Genomic DNA, 20,233 nt, shown 5'->3' with positions numbered 1-20,233 from the left:
CGCGACACAGGCAATAGGGTGTTGCGACATCGATCTTGTACGAGAAGCACTTACAAGCCAGGGGTATTTTGGTCTGCATAAAGGAAATTAAACACGAGGACGTTAGTTGACCTAGAGTTGAGGATGACGCAACCATAACTCTACAAATAGGCTCTTAAAACACTTGTTTAAGGACAACTTTTCATACTTTAAGTTTTCTTTGTAATTTTAGTTTTTAGTTTTTCTTTCTTTTAACCTTTAGGTTCATTTTAATTCTTTTCGATTTTGTGTTCTTAGGAGAACGTAGGTTGTAACCCTGATCAAATTATTGTGGATTTGGCACTTCAATCAATACAATTCAGGATTCTCTTAAACCTTTCTCTTGATTCATTATTTATGTTTATCTTTATTATCAAGTTTATTGTGTTCATAAGATCTATGAGGAACTAATCCTTTTATGGGGGATTAGTGAGTGGAGGTGTGATTAAATAATTACTTGTTGGGTCATCGGGACACCCTGTGGTGCAGTGGAAAAATTATTCTAGCAATCCAAACCAGTAATCCATGCATAAGGAACGAATCGAGAAGGAAAGATGTGAAAATATACATTTCGGAAATATGAAAAATACGAAGGAAACAATGTTGGTTTAATCCCATTCGCATGCTGCCAATCCAAAGCGGCAACAGAATCGTCCCAGCCTCTACGTAGTCCACCCAGTTGCGGACAAATGAACAAAAACTCTCTCTGAATGTTTCAGAGAGTTTTTCTCGAAGAAAATACGGTTGCTAGACCTAGGTTTCTTTTCCTTTTCATGGTTAACGTAGGTAACACTCTATCACCTTAGGGTTTTTATGATTCCCTTTTCTCTAATATCCATATTAAAACTGGAATCACCCTTTTTTTGTGCTAGAAAATAAATGGAAAATATCATAATGTAATACCCTTTCCAACAATATATTAATTTTCATATATTTTATGTTTGACCGAAATTACTGTAACACTTTATTTTGATAATTTTGGTAAAAAAAACATTATTAATATTTTATATTAATAAAATTCATACATTTATTTTAATTATGTTCTCTATTCTTGTACAACGAATTTGTACATATCTTGTGTTTATTATTTAACTATCAAATTAAATTAATTCAATAATTAATATAATTCTCGTGATAGTTCAATTTAATACCAACAGTGTTTAGGTTCTGTTTGTTTCAACCATAGGGTGTCACCCTATAGGCTCTTGTAACATTGGTAGTAATACTAGAACAGTTCTAACATTACAAGCAACGAGTGGCATCTAGCAATGCATAATTACTACCCAAGTTACAAGAAGTTGTGATTCGATAAAACCTTTTTGTGATAAATTTTCATGTATTATATCATTTTGTCATTTATATCTCGATTAGACACAAGTCATGGAATAATCACACTTGCAAAGTCCAATCTCATGTTTCTTGATACTCGAAGTAGACTACAATAAACAAATAAGTTTAGTATCTCATATTAACTTATTTTAGCATGGCCATGCATTTCTAGTCTCACTTCATCAAGTAGCCTAAGATATTGCTCCCATTACGTAGAAGGGACAAATCCTATCTTGATCAATCATATCCCATTACATAGATTGTGGCATTCCCAACATCAGTCTTTATAGTACAATCTGTTACAGTAGACGTTTGACTGTACCAAAATGTATGACTGACTATGTTGGGACAATGATGATCTCAAGTCTAAGGATCATATAATTAGTGATCACTATGAGTAATGTTGTGACTATTATATAATAATCGAAGAAACATACTCATAGTGGGTTCGTCCAATATGTCGTTCTCTAACATATACTCATGTATTGATTTTGACATCTCTATGTCAATGACAACACTTTGTCATCAATCAACTACATATTAGTCTTGATGAATTATAGTTGTCCAAGCCCACAATAATACTTGACTAAGGACCTTTTAAGAATAATCATATTATTCATGGGACATTGTTATAAATTATTTTATTTTACACACACAGAAAGTGAAACTAAAATAACAATGGCAATGCCTTTTATTAACAAACAAGGTAGAATGAATATGTGATTACAATCGTCTCATGATTGGTCTTAGGGCATACTCTAACAATCTCCCACTAGCTAGGACCAATCTCTCATATATCTAATACAAAGTGACTTAGTGTGACGATCATGCTTTTGCTATGTCAAAGGCTTCGTTAGTGGATCAGTAATGTTATCATCTGTTGGTACTCTGCAAATTTCCACATCTCCTCGATTAATGTTTTCTTGAATAAGATGAAAGCACCTAAGTATAAGTTTGGATCACAGTGATATTTGGGTTCCTTTTCCTGTGCAATGGATATGTTGTTGTCACAACGAATTTTTATAGCATTTGATATGCTAGGCACAACCCCTAGTTCAGATATGAACTTCTTGATCCAAACAACCTCTTTTCCAGCTGCATTAGCTATAATATACTCGACCTCTATTGTAGAATCAACAACTATGCCTTGCTTTGAACTTTTCCTGCTCATAGAGTCACCATTAAGGCAAAACACAAAACCCGATTGCAATCCTAAATCATCCTTGTCGATTTGGAAGCTAGCATCAGTGTAACCTTTTACACCGGGATCTACTTGATACTAACTCGTCATGCTTAAAGCATACGATGTATTTGGATGAGTACATAGCATGGCATACATGATAGACCTAATAGCCGAAGCATATGGAATCTTACTCATTTGCTCTCTTTTGTGGAGTTGAAGGACACATTTACTTTGAAAGTGAGATATCATGTCTCATAGGTAAGAATCATCTCTTAGATTCTTCCATACTAAACCTTTTCAGTACTTTATCTATGTATGTACTTTGGCATAGACCTATGAGTCGCCTTGGTCTATCTCTATAGATTTTGACTCTTAAAATATACTTGGCCTCACCCAAGTCCTTCATTGAAAAACTACATCCTAACCAAGTCTTAACAAACTATAGGGTAGATATGTCATTTCCTATGATATGTCATCTACATATAGTACCAAGAATATAATAGTGCTTCCACTAAATTTCTTGTAAACACAAGCTTCATCTTCATTTATGATAAAACCAAACTTTTTATTACATCGTTAAAACGAAGATTCCAACTTTGAGAAGCTTGCTTTAACCCATCAATGGATCTTTGTAGCTTGCATATTTTTCCAGCATCTTTCAGATCGACAAAACCTTCAGGTTGTGTCATGTACACATCTTCTTCTAGTTTCCCATTAAGGAAAGTTGTTTTGACGTCCATCTGCCAGATTTCATAATCATGAAATGTAGTTATTACGAGCAAAATCTAGATGGATTTAAACATAGCAATAGGAGAAAATGTTTCACCATAATCAACATCATAAACTTGGTGAAAACCTTTAACGACCAATCACCCTTTGTATGTTTGTACATTACCATCCATATAAATTTTCTTTTTGAAAACCCACTTACACCATATGGGTTTAACCCCTTTAGGTGGGTCAACCAATATCCATACTTGCTTTTCTGACATGGAATCCATCTCAGACCTCATGGCCTCTAACCATTTCTCAGAGTCTGGGTTCGTCACTGCTTCTTGATAAGTTTTAGGCTCATCTTGATCCATAAGCAGAACATCACCATGTGTTGTAATGAGAAATTCATACCTCTCAGGTACATGACATTCTCTTAAAGATCTTCGCGGTGGTTGTGTTTCCACAACAGATGATTGTTCTACAACAACTTGTGGAACTTGTTATTGTTCAATCTTTAGTTCAGTGATCTGTTGTTGTTCTCGAATTTCTCAAAGTTCAAAATATCCTTTAGTTTCGTAGGATATCCCACAAAGATGCATTTCTCAGAATTGGGTTCAAGCTTTGTAGACTTCTGATATTTAACATAAGCTTCACAGCCCCAAATCTTCATAAAAGTCATACTAGGACGCTTCCTAGTCCAGACCTCATATGGTGTCTTCTGAACCGATTTAGATGGAACCGATTTGGTGTGAAGGCAACTGTCTCAGGTACATGTCCCCAAAAAGAAGTAGAAAGATCAACATAACTCATCATTGATCGAACCATGTCTAAAAATGTTTGATTTCTCCTCTCAGAAACTCTATTCCATTGTGGAGTCCTGGGAGGTTTAAGCTGTGAGACAATCTCACACTTCTTCAAAAGCTCATCAAACTCTAAGCTTAAGTATTCTTCTCCTCGATCTGATCGAAGTGCCTTAATACTTTTGCATAGTTGGCTTTTTACATCATTCTTAAATTCCTTGAACTTTTCAAGGGCTTCAGATTTATGGCGCATAAGATAAATATACCCATATCTACTGAAGTCATCAGTGAAAGTAATGAAGTACTGAAAACCCCCTCTGGCTTATTTATTCATTGGCCCATACACATCACTATGTATTAAGCCCAGTAAATCACTAGCTCGCTCACTTTTACTACTAAAAAGAGCTTTAGTCATTTTACCCAACAAGAAAGACTCTAAATTTCAAATTGTTCGAAAACAAAAGAATCTAAAAATCCATCTTTACGGAGCTTTGATATGCTCTTCTCACTTATATGGCCTAAACGAAAATACCAAAGATAAGTTTGATTAGAGTCATTTATTTTTTATTTTTTAGTATTTACGCTATAATTGGGCATATCTTGATCTAAAATGTAGAGGTCACTAACTAATTCTGTCGATCCATAGAAAACATTATTGAGATAAAATCAACAACAATTATTCTTAATAATTATCTCAAAACCAATTCTGTCTAAACAAGAAATCAAAATAGTGTTTTTAGTCATACTAGGCACAAAATGACAATCCTCCAAACATAAATCAAGTCCTCTAGGAAAGGATAAAATATGTGTTTCTACACTAATGCAACAACTCTTGCTCCATTTCCAACTCGCAGGTCCACATCTATTAGTCAAATTCCTACTCCTTTGTAGCCCCTGTAAAGAGGTTCAAATATGAGAACAACAACCGATATATAATACCCAAGAAGTAGAAGTTCATAAATTAATATCAATGACGTAAATACCTGAAGTGGACACTCCGCTTCCCTTTGCCTTCTTGACCTCTTCAAGATAGATAGGGCAATTCTTCTTCCAATGACCAATCTCACCGCAATGAAAACATTTTCATTCCTTAGCAACTCCTCCTTTAGGTTCCAATGCAGCCTTTCCTTTGTTGGGTTTGGCCTTGCCATTTTCCTTAGGCTTTGCCTTAGCCTTAGGCTTTCCTTTGCCATTGTTCTTGGGAACCATCAGAATGGGCTTAGGTCCAGCCTATTTCATGTTACTTTCAGTAGTTCGCAACATGCTACGCAAAGTCTTATTAATATCATTCATATTGAAATTAAGGAAAAATTGGCTAAAACTATTCTACAACGATTTTAGAATAACATCGGTGGCCAATTCCTCACCTAGAGAGAATCTGAGTTTTTCAAGGCCTTCTATATAGCCTATCATTTTGAGAACATGAGTTCCCACGGGAGTTCCCTCCACCATTTTGCATCGAGATAGAGCCTTAGAGGTCTCGTACCTCTCTTGACGTGCTTGCCCATCATATAATTCCTTAAGGTGTTGGATCATATCATAAGCAACCATATCCTCATGTTGCTTTTGAAGCTCAAGAATGATAATAGTAAGCATTAGACATCCTATGTCTACCATGTCACCAAGGTGCTTCTTATAAGTATCATTTTCAGCTCTAGAGCGATTAGTTGCTGGTTCATTAGGAACGGGTTCTTCAATGACATACAATTTATGTTCTTGCTTGAGCACAATCCTCAAGTTACAGAACCAGTTAAGGAAGTTTAAGCCATTAAACTTTTCCTTCTCAAGGAGAGATCGCAGTGATAATGAGTTTGTGTTGTTTGCCATAATAAATCTACAAGCATGAAACGTGTGCATGAGTAAATTTACCAAATTTATTATAGTCATTAAAATGACTTTATTAAATGATGCTCCCACTATGTTATTCAAAATTAATAACCCTCATGTATTAATTTTGGAAAATCCTTTCTCTAAAGTTTTTCTAGCGGGTAAGGATCTGTATTTTACCTTCTCTTAAATCAGCTTTAACTTTACTCTCAAGATTATGGCTATTTAGATAAGCAACACTTGCTAATTACATCATATGTAACTCCTTACTATTTGGTGGACAACTTTTGTTCTAATCATCTCATGATTATCCAAATCATTTGCCTCTAGGTTTCTAATCCTATTACAGTAACCTAGTTAAGTTATTAACCAATATTATAACAGACGAATATCACTTACTTGTTCTTTACGTTTGACCAAGATAGATACAAGTACTTCGCTTTAGCGTAACCCATAATGTATCGATTAAGGCTTTAACGAGGGTAAATATTGGAAGGCTATCTTAACTTAATACTTTATTGAGGGTTTTAACTTATTAATATTTTAATTGATCTCTTCAATTTTAATAACATAAATGCTAATATATCATCCATTGCATCACATACATAAAAGTATAAAGCAGTAAATAAAATCCAATGCTTATAGCCCATAAAACTAATGTGGTTCCTCCCAAGCCAATTGGAGAATTGAAAGGAATCCTAAGGGTGTAAGATGCTTCTCAAGCTTCTTCTCCGTATTAGGTAGCTCTACTTTCAACTCCTTTAGTCCGCAACAACTCGAACAAATTTACAAATTATAGAAACTCATTTTACATACGAGAGATTAAGATGAGAAAAGAAATACAATGGAAAGTATAGTAAGGCATGACACGCAAATCATATTTATAAATTTACAACCTTTGTAAATAATAAAATAAATGGGTTATCGGACTATAACCATACATTCCCAAACACAGTGCAAATCAACCATAACATACAACATACTTGTAAAATAAAAATATGATGGACCTTGTCGCACAAATAAAATTCCGAATAGGACTGTATTTTTTATGACCTTTCTTACTAGAATAACCATTGTTCCCTTTCGAAAATACCAGTAAGTTAACTATTAACTTAAATTAAAACCCTACTGTACCTAAACATATTTCTTAACCCTTAGCAAACAGTGTATTAATCAACTGCATTTTGTTAAACAGATTACATGCATCAAATATACATATAACAGATTGAACAAATTGAAACAAACAGTATGCATATAATACAATTGCATCAACTATTGAATTTAATCCCAAATCTATATCATAAAAGTGGCTCTGATACCACCATTGGGTCACCGGGACACCCCGTGGCACAGCTAAAAATTTATTCCAGCGATCCAAACTAGTACTCCATGCATGAGGAACAAATCGAGAAGGAAAGGTTTGAAAATATACCTTTAAAAAATATGAAGGAAACACTACTAGTTTAATCCCCTTTGCACGTTACTGATTGAAAGTTGCAACAGAATCGTCTCAATCTCTACGTAGTCCACCCAATTGCAAATGAACAAACAAAAATTCTCTCTAAACATTTCAGAGAGTTTTTCTGAAAAAAAAACACGGCTACTAGATCTAGGTTTCTTTTCCTTTTTGTGGTTAATTTTGGTAACACTTTATCACTTTAGGACTTTTATAATTCCCTTTTATTGAATATACATATTAAAATTGGAATCACCCTTTTTTGGTGCCAGAAAATATATGGAAAATATCATAATGTGATATACTTTCCAAAAATATATTAATTTTCATATATTTTATGTTTTACCGAAATTATTAGAACACTTTATTTTAATAATTTTGGAAAACAATACATTATTAATATTTTATATGAATCAAATTCATACATTTATTTTAACTATGTTCTCTATTCTTGTACAACAAACTTGTACATATATTGTGTTTATTATTTAACTGTTAAATTAAATTAATCTAATAATTAATATAATTCTCGTGACAGTTAAATTTAATACCAATTGTATTTAGATTCTGTTCGTTTCAACCATATGGTGTCACCCTGTAGGCTTTTGTAACATTGGTAGTAATACTAGAACACTTCTAATGTTACAAGCAATGAGTGGCATCTAGCAATGCATAATTACTACCCAAGTTACAAGAAGTTGTGATTCGATAAAACCTTTTTGTGATAAATTTTCATGTATTATATCATTTTGTCATTTATATCTCGATTAGACACAAGTCATGGAATAATCACACTTGCAAAGTCCAATCTCATGTTTCTTGGTACTCGAAGTAGACTACAATAAACTAACAAGTGTAATATCTCATATTAACTTATTTTAGCATGGCCATGCATTTCTAGTCTCACTTCATCAAGTAGCCTAAGATATTGCTCCCATTACGTAGAAGGGACAAATCCTATCTTGATCAATCATATCCACCTACATGATTGTGGCATACCTAGCATCAGTCTTTATAGTGCAAACCGTTACAGTAGACGTTTGATTGTACCAAAATGTACGACTCACTATGTTGAGACAATGATGATCTCAAGTCTAAGGATCATATAATTAGTTACCACTATGAGTAATGTTGTGAATATTATATAATAATTGAAGAAACATACTCATGTAGGTCAGTCCAATATGTCGTTCTCTAACATATACTCATGTATTGATTTTGACATCTCTATGTCAATGACAACACTTTGTCATCAATCAAATACATAATTGTCTTGATGCATTATAGTTGTCCAAGCCCACAATAATACTTGACTAAGGATATTTTAAGAATAATCATATTATTCATGGGACATTGTTATAAATTATTTTATTTTACACACACAGAAAGTGAAACTAAAATAACAATGGCAATGCCTTTTATTAACAAACAAGGTAGAATGAATATGTGATTACAATCATCTCATGATTAGTCTTTGGGCATACTCTAACAATATTATGTAGGGTTTTCTTAACAGATCCGCTGTTCAAGATAGGATGAACTTAAACCCTAGGCTTGATGACCCTAAAAAGTCATTTAGGTGGGAAGTAACCAAAAATTGGTATGGCCTATCCGTGAACACCTTAACCTTGAACCGGTCTGGACTTTGAGGTCGATAGATAAGTAGTTCTTGCTGAATCATTAGTTAAGTGAAAGGTCGAGAGGTCCTACTAAGGTATCGACTAGTTGATTGAGTAGAAACCCGAAATTAGAATTAGTTATGATCACCAAAGCTAGCTAATCACCCATGCTTATATTTTATTAAGCTAGAATTCATACAACTGAAGTTCACTTTACTTTTGCTATTTGTATTTTCTTTATTATAAAACCCCAAAAATCTCCTATTTATATCTGTTTGTAATATGAGTTTTTAAAGTACTAATTAGATTTATTTGTGTTTAGGTTAAGTTAATTTAGTACTCGCCTCCCTTGTGTACGATCCTCAGAGTACTTACCTACTTCGTTGTAACTATATTACAACCTGACCTGTATACATGTGGACATCGCCTCGATTTTGTATCTTGTAGTTACAATATTCGCACTCTGGACATCGGTATGTCCGGAGGTGGTCAAAATCCCAAAAAAATATTAAGTACAAAGTCCAATTCAAAAATAACTTAAGAATTGTCTAAAATTAGTCATAATCAGGTTCTGACTCATCCTCATCTTAGGCTTCTCCTGGCAGTGGAAATCGCACGAACATGTCTGGCAATGGTGTTGGTATTGACCATCCATTCTATTATGCGATGTGAATCAGGATGTCACCAATGTCTTGCATCCAACATGTTTTCCATTTGGAGATCAACATGTTTGTTAATCCCCTCATCCATGACGTCTATGCTTTAGTCTTCTCTTTCATAGCCTTTAGGAATCCCTCCTATGTTTTGCTCGTTGCTCAGCTTCTTGTTTTTACTTCCTTGGAAGTTCAACAAACTTTATATACAAATTGTCCCCAATTAAACGCCTTGAAGGTCTTGTGAATGGTTCGATAGGAGACATGGGAACTTCAACTCTTCTACATAGTGTTTTAATCAAGTGTGGGAAATACATACTTTGTTTGCTACTTCACAAGCACTTCATTATCACTTCCTAGATCCAATGGCTAATACATATTTTTTCTTTCTTTAAAATTGCATAAAGCTTAAACGCACTATATGTGGTGACGTATTGTGTGTCGGGGCCAGACGGGTGCAAATAAGTTTCATCCATATTTTTGCAATTGGGAATATGATAATCTTGTTGAATATTAAGTGCACCCCAGTGTTGGCATTGTGAGTCTACTCGCCACGATCCTCCATTAGATAATTAATTATTCCCTCCATGTCTAGGTTCTCAAATGTGAACAAATTTATATTTTCTAGATAATCATTGGAATAATGTGGAAAATCATAAAAAAACGTGTTATCGTTTATAGTATAAATATCACACAAAAAATATATTAAATTAAATCGACGGTGTCCGCAAGCGTACGGGTCAAATTGTAATATAGTAAAGTTTACAACGAAACACTGGTAAGTATTTCGAGGATCGTACCCAAAGGATTCCATATTAGAGAAACTATTATTAAATTAATTATAGAAAATAATTACTAATCGAATCGAATCATGAATTAGTAGTGTTAATCCAAAATAATAGATTTATTAAACTAATTAAATTATTAAACCTAAATTAACCTAATGGACTTTCTTATTTCTAGTGTTGACAATGTGAGCCTTTAGCCTATAATCGATTAAATCCCTAATTATCTAATTAAATAATTAATTATCCCAGATTGAGTTATTTATCACCCTTAGCAAGAATACCCTTTCAGTCTCATCTTCACTAAGGATTACCATCTAAGCCGCCCTTCCAGTCTCTTCCTAGGCATATAAATACCTTCCTAGTCTCACTAAGATACCCTTCTGGTCTCACTTGTCTTGATATTCTACTAAGGGCGTCGCTCCCTAATATACTAAGTACTCTTGAATAAACAACCAATTTCGAATAACTAATCACCTAACAAATAAATTAGTTTATTAATCGAATCATACGAGATATAAATAAAGCACAATAATATATTTTAATATTCATACAAATATCAACTGGCCAAATCAACAAAATAGAAATAAAAGATAAGAGAATGCTCATGAATAAATATATTGAACCGTGGATTCGGATCAATCTTCGTTCGCAATTGTATTCACATCAGAATAGAAAAGTTTTGACTACTCAAACATAAAGAGAAAACACAAAGAAAACTAAATAGCAAAATTGTCTAAGTCTGTACACACATTTAGGTGACCCTAAGGTTGCTTATATAGGAAATGAGCTACTTGGTGACAACTCAACCCTAGATACACTTAGATACCAATTCATACAAAATTATGATAAATCATAAGGTCCAAATAAGGAAATTTTCAAAAGTATTGTGTAAAGAATCATCCAGATTTTGGCTTGCCATTGTCGCATCGTCATGATGTGTGAATGCTCCTCGTCACGACATCGCTACCTTGAATGCCATCCTTTCTACATCACGTCTTCTTGAGGAGAGGAAGATCCTCGTCATGATGTCGAGCATACTTCAAGCATTTGGTAGCCTTGTCGATTCATGTTGCAACACAAGCTTCCTTGTAGCTCGGCCCAATCGTCATCCCTTGTATTCTTGGACCTGAATTGGCATCCTACACACTTAAATAGCCCATTAGTCACTCACGAGTCCTAAGTCAGCCTTACAAGTCATCAAAATAGCAAAAATGTATAAAAGCGCTTGTTTTATTAATATTTAGTTCCTAACCTACTAATACAGAAAATGCAATACTTAATTATAAAAGCGCTAGAAAATAAGCTTGTCAAGTGTGGAAATGACCTAAAATGACTACTACATTTGATGTCAGGTCAATATCCATCTTCATTAACTATATTTTCCCCTCTATCATATCTAGTCTTTGACCACATACAATGTGGTCATTGACCATCCGTTCACGTGCATGTTAAAACAAATGATTTTTGAAATCTATTTTTGAAAAGCGGTTTTAACTGCATGTGCAGTGTTAGTTGTAATATTTTTAGTGTCAATAGGAGACTCGAGTATCCCAAGGTTCAAACCCAAAGGATTGCCAAGTAGGTAAATGTGTTTATCAAGTTAATTACAATTTAGGCAATTACTAATCTAATCAAGTCAAAAATTATTAGTGCCAGTTCAAATAAAAAAATGTTTACAAACTAAATATAAATTATCAATCAAACTAACTAATATAATTTTCTTCTTTGTTTTTTTTAGAAAATGTAAATGATAAACCGATGGTTGATTGACTTGTTAATCGTTAACTAAGCTAATAAATCTATATTAATTATATTGATTGTCACTCCTTGCAAGGAATCTCTTCTTAGTCTCATTCTAAACTAAAAGATACCTCCTAGGTTCTCCTTTCAGTCTTACCTAAGCATATAGATCTCTTCTCGGTCTCACTACTCGACACAATTATATCGAACTATCTAAGGATAAACTCTCCTCTCGGTCTCGTGTATCTAGATTTTCCACTAGAGGTATCAAATCAAGTGTATTAAGCATTTTGATATAATAGAGCAACTAATCAATCAAAAATAAACATCAATTTAAGCTAACAAACAACCAAACAATCAACTATCCAACAAATTTAGTACATACTCAAACTTAAATTCCAAACAAGCATTTTATCAAACATATTGTAAACATAAAATGAAAGCAAAGGGTTAAAGAAAATGCTTATTTAATTGATGAAGTTCCATTAAAGCCTAAGAGTTGGTCCATTCTTGTTTACAAAATATTTAACAATAAGGAAGAAAGTAAACAAAAAAACTAAAATCTAGCCTAAAAGAAAAGAAAACCTAACCTAAAAATGAAATGAAAAGAAAAAATCTAACCCTAAAACTATGGAAAACTAAAGGAAACTATCAACCACCCAAAATATGAAATTCAAGGCTTATAAAGTTGTATTTATAGCTTACTAACATTTAACCTAATATTAACCATTTTGCCCTTAAGTGATAATAGACTTAAGATTGTTGGACATAAAATTTCCCCTAGAGTTATTTCAATCGTCAAGCAGCGGTATCGTGATACCCGTAACAATCTTGAAATGGGTGGTCCTGGGATTGCGATACCCATTATTCAGTATCACGATATCACTTTAGTTGGCATCAATTCTCTTCATTCCAGCAATGTTAGGGGTATCACGACTTCCATGCTTTAATATTGTTTTACCCTCTTCTAGATAACATTTTCTTCACGTTCGAGCCACGGTTAACTCCCTACAACACTCAATCAACTTATTAGGTTCCTCATGGTATGATTGGCCAATTTGGGTCTCAAAATGGCTTAAAACTAATAAATTTTTTTTACTAATAACAAAACTAAAAATAAACAAAAGTAAAGAAAATATACCTAATTGCTTGAGAATAAGCTCTTTAAGTGTAATAGAGAGACTAATTTAACGTATCAAATTACGACAGATCAAACTCCCCCACACTTAAATCTTTGTTTGTCCTTAAGCAAACACCTAAAAAACATGCATAAAAAACCCCTTGAACAATGAACGAATTTAACAATCAATGAATGGATATATACAGTGTAATAAATTCTTCTACTATAAAACTTAAGAATGAAATATTGTAAATTCACAACTTTGGGAGCAAATCATTTTAGTTCACGAAGTTACAAAGTAAACAAAAATTGTGGTAATCTTATCAAAATAATAATTTTCACATTATTCCATCAAAATAAGGTATGTATATATGATGTATATATACATGAAAGAATCAGACTTATTCATTTCTTATTAAGTTCCACAAGTTTCAATTTTACAAACATTGATGCTAAGGTCAAATAAGGTTTTTTGGCTTGTAAAGTTCAGAGGCTTGGGTTGGTATGATTTCAAAGGAAAGATCATTTCAAAGCACTATGAATAGTATATCATATGACATTGCTCCCAATTCCCCCATATGTAATCATTAAGCTCACAACATTATTTCTCCTTCTCTCACCTTCCTTATATTTCCAATAATGTAGAAGAAATGGTTCGACATTAGCTAGTGCTTGTGCAGGATGATGTTGAAAAGTTAATTTTATGTTATTTACTTGATTTCTCACTTTCATCATGGTTTTCCATTTTTTGTTCTTTTAACTCACAATGCTTTTAGCTCTAACCATGTTTTTATTCACTTATATTTTCCATTCTACACACAATTTTTTGCAAGAGTTTCTATGAGCCCTATCAAACCATCTCTTCACTATTCACTCAAGCTTATTTTTGAGACATTAAAAATTTTTCTACCTAACCCTCAATGTTTGTGGCCCGATATCCATTTATAGTGCATTTCAAGATTAGGTATTCTAAAAGGCTGAGTTTTTTAGGCTCAAGGTTTCAAAAATATAAGTTTATCAATAAATGATAATTTAAGGATCAAGTCAAGAGAACAAGGCATAATGTAGCAAAGGATAATTTAAGGATCAAGTCAAGAGAACTAGGCATAATGTAGCATAACAATTGGTCGTTTAAACTCTAGGCTACACAAACAATGCTTTAAGTCAACCCTTAACCTTTCAACGATTACAAAACCAAAACATGTTTCTTCTTATTTCTATAAATAATGTTAAATCCTAATGCATGTATCCATACATTTATCCATAGACTTATTCATCATTTAGAAAAAAAAGTTTCACACAAATTTATCTACCTTTACTCTATTAGGAAATGTAACTAATTGAACTAAATAATTTGTTCACAAAGAATAGAATTCATCAAGCATCATTCAAAGAATCAATTGAATAATAGCATACCACAATTCACCAATTTCCAAGCCAATCATGTTCAACCACCATGCAAAAATAGAAATAAGCTAAGATAAAGATACAACCATAAAAAAAATTAACTAAGCATGCAATTTTCTATGAACCACACTTAAGTTACACATTCTCCTCAATGTGTCCCAACTAAAGATAAAGTTTCAGCAGACTCCCCGTATCTAATGTAAGTGTAGCAAAATGGAAGAGGCATCGAAGATAACTTTTGATAGACAAAAATCATACCTAACCTAAAATGAAGAGACATTGACTATTCTGTGGGAGATAAGGTAAATTTTTAAAGTTTTTCCATGGAGTGAAGTCCTTCAGTTTGGTCATAAAAAGAAGTTGAGCCCTAGATTCATCGAACCGTATAAAATCGTCTAAAGGGTTGGACTAGTAGCGTATCAACTAGCATTATCGACGGGATTACAAAAGATCCACGATGTGTTTCATGTATCAATGCTCAAGAGATATCGTTTAGATACTTCCCATATTATTTTGGTGAAAGAAATTGAAATTCAGTCTTACTTATCCTTCGAAGAGGAACTAGTTGAAATTCTAGCTTGGGAAGTTAAAGAGCTGAGAAATAAATGTGTTCCACTTGTGAAAGTATTGTGGCAAAGTAACAATGTGGAATAAGCAACTTGGAAACCTGAGGAATGTTACACCCTCACTCGACCTGATCATCGAATCCAGGTATAGAATGCCATAAATGAATCGATTTGAACTAATAACCAAATTATAAACTTAATAATTTTAAAATGGACTTTATTAACTAATATATCTCTTAAATTAGATCAAAAGTACTATCTCAAATTTCTAACTCTAGGGAAATGATTTATCTACAATATATTTGACCCCGAGGTGAAGCCTCTGAAGGTACCCCTTCCTATGTGCACGACACCTTACCAATGATGATCTTGGATCTAACATGGTATTGTTTGGTCCTTCCTCATGTTCCTTATCCTACAAATCCTACAAAATACATGCCAACACTCTGGTAAGTTCAATGAACTTGGTGAGTTTCTTATCTACCAAAATGCACACTTTGCCCCTTCTTTACTAGGGAAAAATTCTTAAAAGAAAAATAAAATACTTTAACTCCCTGCTTCTACTCAAACTTTAGCGCCTTATCTGGACTGGCACATTCTTGTACGCCTTCTACCTTTCTTTAATGGTGGTTCGACCGCTAATACCATAAGTTCCTGGTCGAGCTTATGTCCCAGGAATAGGGTTTTGGTAGTTTCTAGATGTTTTGTCATCTTGGCAGGTTCTTACTTTACCTATATACTTCGGGAAATGAATCATCATTTCCCATTACCCCGAGGCTAAGTTCTGAAATCTCGAAGCTTATTATGATATACCTCTATCGTCTTCCTTAGGTGGGGGTTCAACTGTACACTCTATCCTTAATAGAGCTCCCAATATGTTGTTTTTCTTTTTACTAATTCTCTTATGTCATAATGATTTTGTATTTATCGTCATTTCTTCGATAAGGCTACTAGTAAGCCCCACCCCACTCTAACTTAATCTTATCTTACCTTATTTATTCTTGCTCTAACTCAAGTTGTAATGTTGTTTGGATTACTCCTTAGTAATCTGTTTTATTTATTAAACATTTCTTTTTAGGTGAAATGCATTCGTCTGCATTGAACTGTTCTAGCCATCGGCTTACATCAAACGGTTATCTCAATCAACCATTCAAGTTTACGATTTATTTTATATGAAGATTTCCTTTTGGAACTAACTCCATGGAGGTTATACCTATGATAGATCCTCCTCTAATAGCAATAGTCTTCACAAACACATCTTTCACTTGGTATCCCTTACTGGTACCTTTCTCTTGCATTCCAAATTTTATTGAATGCCTTCTGGCAGTTCCTTAATGTCAGATTCCTTATTTGTGATCCTTGGATACATCTTCTCTAGTTTATCTTTATCCAGTCATTACTAGCACATCATTCCCCTATCTATATTGTTAGAAAAAATGGGCTTGGAAAATGAAGCGGAAAATAAATTTAGGGAAAAATCAGAGTTTTCATTTTTTTTCCAAAATAATATCTTGATTGTGATACCTAAAGTAATAAACACTTACTCAAATTTGTACCTTTTCGATTCATCTACCGAGTGTGAGCTCGCTTCGAATCAAAAAAAATTTCATAAAAAATTACCAGTGAGGTAATTTTGTAATTTCTCTGAACTTTTGGGTCAAGTTGTAAATCAGAAAAATATCTCAAATTTTCTAAAATAATCTCTTCAAAGAATTTTCTTCTACAACTTTCTCCTGAATTCAAGTGTGTGAAAATAATGACCCAAGGCTCTCTTTATATAAGGAGAGTTTAGAGAGTTCAACTATAATTAAACTTAATCACTTTAATATTAAATTTAATCTAATATTTATCAGGATAAATATTAGATTAAATTTAATATTAAATCTTATTAAAATAATAGAATGTATATCTACAAGATAAACATTAAATTTAATTTAATATTAAGATAATCACATTAATATTAAATTAATAAAAGACTATTAAGATAAGTATTAAATTTTATTTAATATTAAACTATTACAATAATATTATTTTTGGAATAGTTAATTTGAAATCAAATTCTTTGGTAAAGTCGCACTAGGAGTGTAACTCTTCCATTGCTCAACCATCGACAACTAACCGTCGTTAGCCACCAGGACGATGCCGTCACAGCCACCGACAACGCCATGTCTGGTGATGTAGGTGTGACATCCTTACGACACCCCGAGCCAATACGGCTGCTGCCTATTCGGTGTAGGTCAATGATGACCCAATCCAACCGATTGGACCGTCGGCCCGATTTCATATACTGGGCTCGGTTCGACCATTTTGGGTCTTAGTATTGATTTTGGGCTCCTAAGCCCAATTTACGATCTTAGGTCCAATTTTCAAGTTCAATTACCCATTGGACCAATTATCTCACTTGAAAATTAACTTCCAAAAATATTATATTAATTTAATTGATTTGATTAATTTAATTTCGCTTAATCAAAATTAATTTTTGCAAAAATCACTTAGATTTTCCAAATTAATTTTTCAAGAAAATTCTTTAATTAAATTCTCTAGTTGAACAATTCTTATGACCACCTAATTTACTTCCACATCAAATAAATTGATTCAATTAAATTATTCCCAAAGTCATAGAACTTACTTCTGATTAAAATGCAGTCCGATCGAGCTTTTTTGAGCTAGCGGAGGGACCACTCGAACATATACAATTAGGCTCTAGTGATTGCAATTATGTCCAGAAGCATCGTTACGATAATTCGCAATTCCTTAATCATGGAGTTAGTCCACAAGAAGTATCATGATTGAAAACTCCTTATTGTATACTTTTTACGAAAGCAATTCATCCAACTAGTTTGTCCAATGGCCTCGTCATGTGTGTGTTACCCTCATATGATATCCTTGATTCCTTCGAGTTAAATTCGTTCACTCAATACAATCCTATTTTATCTCATTGTCTCCATTTTCTGTTCTTAATGATTAATATGATCACTGTCAACAAATGGTTGTGACAAATTGCTCATTCGAGAAGTAGCAACCCGTGGTCATGTTCCATATTTATCAATCCACACAATGCTAATGAGAGGATATCATTAACTCTTTAATTGAGCTATGAATTCCACTGTTGCTAGTAAAGCCATGCCATACACAAATCATGTACCCAACATACTGGCTATGGGCTCGATCATCTTTATAACATAAGTCTCTACTTATATCAAAGCACATGAGTTGCATATGCATGGTTAGTGACTAACTCAGGATTTAGATAAATCACACCTTGAATGTCACAAGTGAATTAATTCACAAACGGATTCAGAGTTAATTCATCTTGGGTCAAGTCCAATGTATCATTCTACTAATGAACACATCTATGTCTCTACTCGTGAAGTCAACTGCTCCGATGCCAAGACTAGTCATCTCCCCAATTGGAATTGTAGATGACATAATAATCCTTCTTAGTATTTGAAAGAAATGCACACTTTGATTCTTTTACGGGATTATGGATTCATTTAGATTATCTACTGAAGTAAGTTATCTTTCTCGCAATGCAAACATTCTTACAACGCCACTTATCTTCAGTTTGAACTTAGACAATCAATAAGCTAATATTTTCTTGTTGCAAAATATAAAAGACATAAATACAAAATACATAATAGTGAAATGTGAAATTAAATTTATTTATTCATCTTTCAAATAAATAGAAAATAGTTACATGTTTACTACAATATGGGCACATTTCCCAACATAAATATTGTTGGGTTACCACCCATATGCCACTCTGGCTTTCGCGACTACTGTTTTAGTAGTTTTTTCCTTTTAACCCTTTTTTCTTTATTTGTGGGATTTCCCACGATTTTCGTCCTTATTATCCACCCACGTTTAATATCCCAATAGACTATATGGATTACCTTATGTTTAGTGTGTTGGAGGACTACCCCGTGTTTAGTATCCTACCAGACTACCTTGTGTTTAGTGTCCCAACGAGCTACCCCGTGTTTAGTGTCCCAATGGGCTACCCTGTGTTTAGTGTCCCTACCAACTATTATGTGTTTAGTCTCCTAGCACACTACCCTGTGTTTAGTGCCCTAATGGACTCCATATGCTGTCATAGCCGAGCTATGGTCTTACATAATATACCCCATGATTAATGTCCTAGTCAACTCCATTGGTTGCCATAGCCGAGCTATGGTCTTACACCTCGTAATCCCCATGTTTACTGTCCCGGTAGACTCTATTGGTCGTTATAGCTGAGTCATGGTCTTACACCTTAAACGTCTTTGAGGTGTCACCTCAAAGGACCTTACCGCCCTAGCGGTGTCACCCCCATAAAGCCTACTGACCATTGTTACGGTGTCGCTCTAAGAAACCTAAATATCGTCTTCACGGTGTTGCCCCGAAGGACCAGTCAATATCATTCATTTTTCATATTTTACCTTGATGCTCAAACACCAAAGGGTCCCCTCCGCAAGGCTCGGAGCTTTTCACATCATGATTTTCCCTCAGCAACATCGTAGGCAATATCTTAACAAAATTCCATTTTCCCTATCCATCCGCCCATTCCTCCATTTCACCAATCCTAACCTTAATTCTTAAACACCATAGTGTCCCTCCCACAAGGCTTGAAGCTTTGCAAATCATAGTTTTCACTCGTCAACTTTGTATGGCAGTATCTAACAGAAATTTCAATTTCCCAATCCTAAGTTCATATATCCCGTCAAAACCTTTCCCTTCATACCCCACAATTTATAAACATACAGAAACAGACATGTAATCACAAAAATATACTGACGTAGAGCACGCCAAACTTAGACATGAATTTTAACAACCATTCAATGCATACTGACACACTTGCGAATACCTATGTTCTTATTCAACCTTATGCATGCTTAGCATTCACAATGAGTAGAGTTCCTACATTCTCACAGTATTTAACACAGAACATGTCAGTCACACAGCATTTTAATGGTGGAGTATAATAACTCACTTGATGCTTCTTTTCCTCCTCAGCTTAGCCTCTCCAGATGCCAA

At 33.8% G+C, this 20,233-nt stretch overlaps 1 protein-coding gene across 1 annotated transcript; it reads right to left on the bottom strand.

The window, feature by feature from the left end:
* Positions 1-5,370: 5,370 nt before the first annotated feature.
* LOC105765249 (uncharacterized) lies at positions 5,371-5,871 on the bottom strand. The gene has a single exon (XM_012584253.1). The coding sequence runs from the start codon at positions 5,869-5,871 to the stop codon at positions 5,371-5,373; it is 501 nt and encodes a 166-aa protein (XP_012439707.1).
* Between the last annotated feature and the right edge of the window lie 14,362 nt (positions 5,872-20,233).

This window comes from Gossypium raimondii, chromosome 13 (assembly GCF_025698545.1).
Source record: "Gossypium raimondii isolate GPD5lz chromosome 13, ASM2569854v1, whole genome shotgun sequence".
Taxonomy (NCBI): domain Eukaryota; kingdom Viridiplantae; phylum Streptophyta; class Magnoliopsida; order Malvales; family Malvaceae; genus Gossypium; species Gossypium raimondii.
The sequence above is the reverse complement of the archived record's forward strand: the minus strand, read 5'-3'. Positions and strand labels throughout refer to the sequence as shown.